This window comes from Chamaea fasciata, unplaced genomic scaffold, assembly GCF_029207755.1.
Source record: "Chamaea fasciata isolate MVZ Bird 193981 ecotype frontalis unplaced genomic scaffold, bChaFas1.0.hap1 SCAF_9, whole genome shotgun sequence".
NCBI classification, from domain to species: Eukaryota; Metazoa; Chordata; class Aves; order Passeriformes; family Sylviidae; genus Chamaea; species Chamaea fasciata.
The window spans coordinates 19,760,856-19,767,462 of NW_027094094.1; the positions used below are offsets into that span (position 1 = coordinate 19,760,856).

Consider the following 6,607-nt stretch of genomic DNA (forward strand, 5'->3'; position numbering starts at 1 on the left):
GGTAGAAAAGAGCTGCCAGAGGGTTAGTGGCAGTCTCCAATGCTCAGGTAAGTGATCTCCTTGCAACAGCCTGCAAAAAGCATGAATGCATTCTTTTCATTTGGCGGACAGGCTGCAGAGCACCCTTCCCCTCCAACACCATGAGTCTCCCCAACTGGTTGTGTACTGTAACTGCTCTGGACCTCCTTGTGGGCAGCAGCAATGAGCACAGTGGATGCCAAATGCAGGATTCTTGCCCAGGAGGGACAGCCCTTCCCGCAGGGTGCTGGCCACAGGCTCTGCAGACCTACTCTACAGTGCAGCAGCAGATGTGGGCACTGCCCCAACCCAAATGAAATAACAGATCAAATCTTCATAAATAGATTTTTGTTTATTGGATCATGAATGTACACACATGCAGCACTATCCAGCTGTAAAGCATGGTCTTGGGGGGACATGTGCTGCGGCAGCAGCCACCAGCTGTTTGATGCAGCCACTGTGCTCAATGATCTGTGACAGAGCATCAGTGCAAGGGGCTGCAGTTATCACCCAGGGCCTCCTGTGGTGTGGTGGAGTTCTGGGGGGCTTCAGAGGTCTCTCCTTTGTGCATGTACTTGTGTTTGGAATGCAGTCCTGAAGGCCTATGATAGGTGGGCCAATGCTCCTGCTGTTGATTTTAGGAAATTAGATGCAAAGGAATAGCCAGTTTCGGGACATTGGAGAGTGCTTCAGTGCCTTTCAGCGGGGAACGGCACAGAGCTGGAAGGGAGGAGGTACATTGCCTGTCCCACTCAGAGTCGGGGTTATGTTGAGCTCCTGAGGGTCAACAACAGACTTCAAAGTAAAGTTCTGCAAGATGGTGGCTATGAGTAAGAATATCTCCATTCGTGCCAGGCCCTCTCCAGGGCATATTCGTTTTCCTGAAAGTGAAAACAGTAAATAGAACTCAATGGCTGTTTCTCAGTAGACCAGAGTTTGTACTAAGCAACTATGTTTCACGGCTTTGTTTGCTACACACAGCCATAGCTGGGAGATAACTGTTAGGGTTACCAAAGGACATTTTCAAGAGAAGAATTTGTTGGCAAAAGACCCTTGACAGTTTGAATGGGTGTGTGAAAGAAGAATAGGAGCAGGAGAAGACTTAACCATGGAGGGAACATCACAGGAGTCAAGATGAAAGAGAGCAGGGCGACACAAAGCACAGTTAAGAAAATGGAAGGTTGGACCTATTGATAGGTGAATGCTGGCATGTAGCCTAAGAAGTACTTAGAAGGTGCTGGGGAAAAGTGGAGCTACCCCAAAAAGATTAATTCAGGACAATTTGGGTGTTTGTGTAGGAAGGTGATAGGTATTTTAGACAGTTCCAGTGGATCCCATTCACATCATTACACTGACAACTCCTAGAAGGGTATTTGAGAAGCCATCAGGCCTGAAGAAGATGGAAGATGCCACTGGAGATGGGAGCAGAAGGGAGGAGTTAACCAGGGAGCAGTGAGCCCCAGGGAAGCACCACTGGGACTGTGCTGGGAAGAGGCACTTGTGTGTTGCAGGAAAAGTCAGGGTGGTCACCAGAGGAGGAGGCTGACAGAGAGGAAAAGAGTAAACCTGTGCTTTACCTGCTGAGAAGGGGACGAAGAAGTCACTCTTCCTAAAGGTGCCATTCTTGTTCAAGAAATGTTCAGGATTGAACTCATGTGGGTTTGTAAATTCTTTACTGTCATGGAGGACAGAACTGAGGACAGGATAAATCGTGGTGCCCTGAAGTAACACAAGAAGAGTAGAATATGAAAGGCAGGCAAATCAGATCACTCAATCTGACTGCCTGCCAAGTTGAGATTGTGCTTCCCTGTATAACCCTACCAGTGCCTTTGGTTTCCCTTTGGGGACCCTTCTTTAGAGAAGGCAGCTATAGAGAGACCCTACTGAATGTCACAGCTGTTGTTGGCTGCTCTTCCTGAATTCTCCCTTATCTCCAGAACATTCATTCTTATCTTGCTCTGGTCATTAAGGGACATGCCACCTAATATTTCTCTTCCTTGGTTTTTCACAATAATGACCTTGTAGATGCACCATATCCCTTCTTTTCTGTGAGTCTGAAATATCAAAAGCACACAAAGTTGTGGAAAAGAAGCCGCTATAGATTACACCTCTCCTCACAAATTTCTCCTGCCACAATCCTCTACCATCCCACTTCCTGGCCAGCCATTAACAGGGGCTGGAGTATGCAGCAGCGATGACACAAGAGTTCTCTGCTGGTAGCTGAGCAGTTCTCTGGATCCTGCCTTATGATTCTACAGACAGCTGAAAATCACACCAGCCCATGTACTGCTGTTTCCCAGCTGCCGACAGTCACCCAGAAGAGCAATGAGCACTGCTGCAGTGGGGCAGGCCAAGCCATGGGCTACTCTAGCCCACCAGCCCACCTCTGACAGTGACGAGCAGAGATTGCGTCAGGAAGCGTGCTAGAACAGAGCAAACAGGTTTGGCTTGCTCCATTCAGTGGAAATGTCCCCTACAGCATTTTGTGGCTCAGAGTCTTTCTGTGCTCAATAACCACCAACTGACTTTGCTGCCTTTTGTGTGAAGAATCACTGCTGTGGGTGTTGGTGAACCAACAATTGGTGCTTCTGCAAATGGGTAAAGCTGCAGAGCAAGAGAACGAAAGTGTTGGTCAGAGCTACTGTTCTAGTCTTGGCCCATGGAGCATCTACGAGGGAGTGGAAGTGAGCTACAGCTGAGGATAAAAAGAGCTACAGCTACTGCCTGAGGATAAAATCCTCACAAAGGTCTGGGTGAAAACAAGGTCAGACCACAGCACTTCTAACCTGTGGCTTGTAACTGGCAGCCTAAGAACTGCTGAACTTGAGGGAGCTAACCTTAGGAATGACATAGTCTCTGAAGCTTGTGTCTTTGGTCACAGTGTGAGGGAGAGCCAGGGGGATGAGAGAGATGAAGCGCTGGATTTCATGGACCACGGCATCTGTGTAGGGCAGCTGGGTCCGGTCAGCCACACAAGGTTTTCTTGATCGTCCTACTACCTGGTCAATCTCTTCTTGGATTTTCTCTGTCATGAGAGGCACAAACCATCAAATGGGTAAATAAAACCGAACCTATCTAAATAGGTTGCCCTAAGCTGTTTACAAATCACAGATGGCAGGAGCATTAAGTTGGTTTTGATGTTGACTGGAACACAACTCCACTGCTGCCCATGCAAAGAAATTTCTCCTATTGATTTGGCTAAATAAAGATGTGGACACAGTCAGGTCCCAGAGAGAGAGATGAGGGGAAAATCTGAGAGAAGGATGTGGTATTAGTCATGTGCCCGGCCCAGGGAAATAGCTAGAGAGGAAGAGGTCACAAACTGGTACCTTGGATCTTTGGATATTTGAGAAGAAGCAGAAGCCCATATCGTACAGTGGTGCTTGTTGTCTCAGTTCCAGCAATGAACAAGTCAAAGGTACTTGTTATCAGGTTCTTCATGTAGAAACTGGAATTGGGACGATCTTTCTCCTAAGGAAAAGGCTTTGTTATTTCTCTGGCTTAGAGAAGTGGCCCTTTCTCACGTCACCCAAGACATTCCTTTTCTCCTAGAGCTGTTGCATTTCTCTGCTAAGGGGCAGCAGCCATCTGAGACATTGCAATGCTACCTTGAGCAGTAAACTCAATATCAACCTTCTTATAATCTGCACTGAAGGGCATTCCACTTGCTGTGCCAACTGCTTTCCAGTGAAAGAACTGCAAGACCAGACTGAAAAAGTCCATGTCTTTCGGTGAAAGCAGAGGAAGCTCTCCCTCTCCAAACAGCTGCAGGTAGTGGCAGCTGGTGAGCACACAGACCCAGAGCTATAAGCTCTAATACAGGCAATATCTGGGGTATTGTTGCTGTTTTCCCATTGCACAGCTGACTGGAAAGGGGTCGTCCCAATGTCTGTGTTGTTTATGAGAGGGAAGGACTCAGCATAAGTGTGTTTGGGGACAAGCTGAGGCCATCTGTGTCCTTACCTCCTGCATTTTGTTGAGGAAACAGTCGATGAAATCCTGAGGGGAGTTGGGATCTAGGGAGGCTTGGTGCAACTTCACCTCCTCTGCTACAAAGGCTTTTAGAGCATCAATTTCTGCAAATATATTGTTGTGTGGGCCAGGCAGGTAATACAGGATATTTGAGAACATCTGGTAGAGCTGGAAGGAAAGAAACAGGAGGGTCCATAGTATGACATTTGCCCCAGCCTTTGATATTAGGCAGAAGCCTAAGAAAGTCACAGCCCTGTCAACTGAGCAGAAGGACCATGAAGCTGCTCAGTCTGGCAGGGCTTGCTTAGTAGTAATAGTAGTAGTAGTAGTAATAGGAACCTTAGAGGTGGAGAAGAAGGGTGTCCAGGACTATTGGGAAGCTGCACTTAGCTGGTAAAGCCAATTCCAGCTTTGGTAAGGGAGTTTCTTGATCTTGAATGAAATGCCTTCAGTGCAGCAGAGCACTGATGGAGTCCTAACTAGAAGACTGAAATGGAACTTCATTGGAAGGGAGGCCTCCTGCTCCCCTGGGAGAATGTTGCCACTGTGAAATGCCTGCTGAAAGTACCTGTCCCCAGTGGGAGTTCATCATCTCAAAGATGTTGTTCATGTTGTTCATCAGAGTCAGGAACTTCTTGTCTTTATAATCATATCTTTTCCCAAAGACAATGGAGCAAATGACATTGGAGACAGCACAGCTGAGCATGAAGGTTGGGTCAAAAGATGCTCCTGTGATTTCAGAAAAGTTACAGACTATTAAAAAAACCCCATGAATTGTTGTATGGCTACTACAGGTTATCTGAACTCTCGTTGTTAGTGGAAATATCAGATCAGTCTCTGAGTTACACAGAAAGGTCCTCCAAACAGAACAGAACATGATCACAAAATTATTACAGCTTTGTAAGGAGGGGTAGCTGGTGCATGGACCAAATCCATTGCAACTTCATTCCTTACTAAAGATGTGAGCTCCCTTAATAAAGCCTATTCTTTTCAAACATAAAATAAATTAAAAATTGAGTGTACCCTTTGTTTTGTTGATCTCTTCCAGCAAGTAGTCAGATTCCTCCTGTATCCTCTCTTCAATGCTCCTCTTCCCCATTCCAAAGTTCCGCAGAGTGGTGAGAGAAAACCGCCGGACTTCTAACCATGGCTCATAGTTGCTAAAAATAATCCCTGCAGAGGAAGAAGGAAGAGAGAATACCTGTCTTGGGCATGCTGGGTGTGAGATGAACAGTGGCTCATTGGTGACAATGGATCCTGTCCCTGGAGAGCACTGATATGGTAGCATCACAGCACAGTTTGGGGGTTCTGTAGTCCAACTGCCAGCTTTTGGCCTTCTCCACTACATCCCCAACATCCTTGTGAATAATTCATCACTCACCCATACACAATTTCCCTTGCTGCAGCTGGTGGCTGCTGCTCCTTGCCATTTCCTTGCTCATCTTTGAGAACAATCTGGCTCCCCTTCTCTGCTGCCTCACACCCTTTGAGTGTTGGAAGTCAGCTGTTACAGCCCTCTCTGGCTTCCCCTCTCCAGGGGGGGTGCTCCCACCCCTTGCAGTTTTCCCCCATGCAAGGTACTCTCCAGCTCTGATCTGCTGAACACACCCTCAGCCCTTTCCTTCTCTTTCAGAAGGAGGTCAGTCAGCAAACGTACCTAATCCATTGTTAGCCCTGTCGCCAATTGGCATGTGTCCTCTGGCAGCAAACTCATCTGCGCGATCAACCAAGGCTTCTTTCACCACATCCTGTCCATACAGCACCACCACTGGGTCAGAGCCCAGGTGCACTGTGAACACTGGTCCATACACTTCACTGAGCTGTAAAAATGCAAGAGAGAACACAGCCATGGAGCAAATAGTGAGGAAGAGTGGGAAAGTCTCCTTGCTGCTGCCTCCCACAGCATGCAGTTGGCCTCACACATTGGTAATATCAAGATTTGATTCTCTCATGATAAATGTGGCTGGGGAGATGGGTCCCACTTATGAGGCCCTGAACAACATGGCAAGAGCAATGAGGGCAAGCATCTGCAATCCCCATGACTTTTCTATTCCTCTGGAATTGCTAGTCATCAAGCCATAGCCATAGGTTGACCCCATGCACAGGTCCCACACATTTCACACCCACAGCAGAAGGAGAGAAGAAGAAATGGCCTTACCTTCTGGAGGGTTTTGGCCAAGTTATTCGGTTTCACCTGCAGCAGGTTACCTAGAATGGGAAGGGGAGCTGGTCCTGGAGGCATCTTCCCCTTTCCAGACCTTCCTTTCCATGCTGCAAAGAAGAACAGGCAAGCAATGCAAACCAGGAGGACAACAGTGACTCCTCCCAGGAGCATCATTTTCTTCTGTGGCTCAGGCGGGAGTGACTCTGGCTGTCAGAATCTGAGTTTATATATCGAAGGACTGTGTTAGCACAAGAGCAGGTTTGGGGTCACATGGCTGGGTCAGTCAGTGTTACTAGTCAATCATTTGTTAGATTGCCCTGTGTTATGAAACGAAGACTTTTATTGGTATTAATTATTCATTGAGGACACACCTTATCTCAAACAACTGCATATGCCAACAGAGATTAGGAAATCCGTAATGTGCTCATGAAACTTGTTTTGTTTCACCTAGAG

The 6,607-nt window shown here is 47.3% G+C and overlaps 1 protein-coding gene across 1 annotated transcript; it reads right to left on the minus strand.

The window, feature by feature from the left end:
• Nucleotides 1-351: 351 nt before the first annotated feature.
• Nucleotides 352-6,356, minus strand: LOC136294030 (cytochrome P450 2C19-like). The gene is made up of 9 exons (XM_066191341.1): nt 6,149-6,356; nt 5,648-5,810; nt 5,014-5,163; nt 4,559-4,719; nt 3,982-4,158; nt 3,348-3,489; nt 2,856-3,043; nt 1,596-1,737; nt 352-899 (listed from the first exon to the last, which is right to left on the minus strand). Exons 1-9 carry the CDS (start codon nt 6,326-6,328, stop codon nt 718-720), a joined length of 1,485 nt encoding a protein of 494 aa, XP_066047438.1. The 5' UTR covers nt 6,329-6,356; the 3' UTR covers nt 352-717.
• Nucleotides 6,357-6,607: the final 251 nt, after the last annotated feature.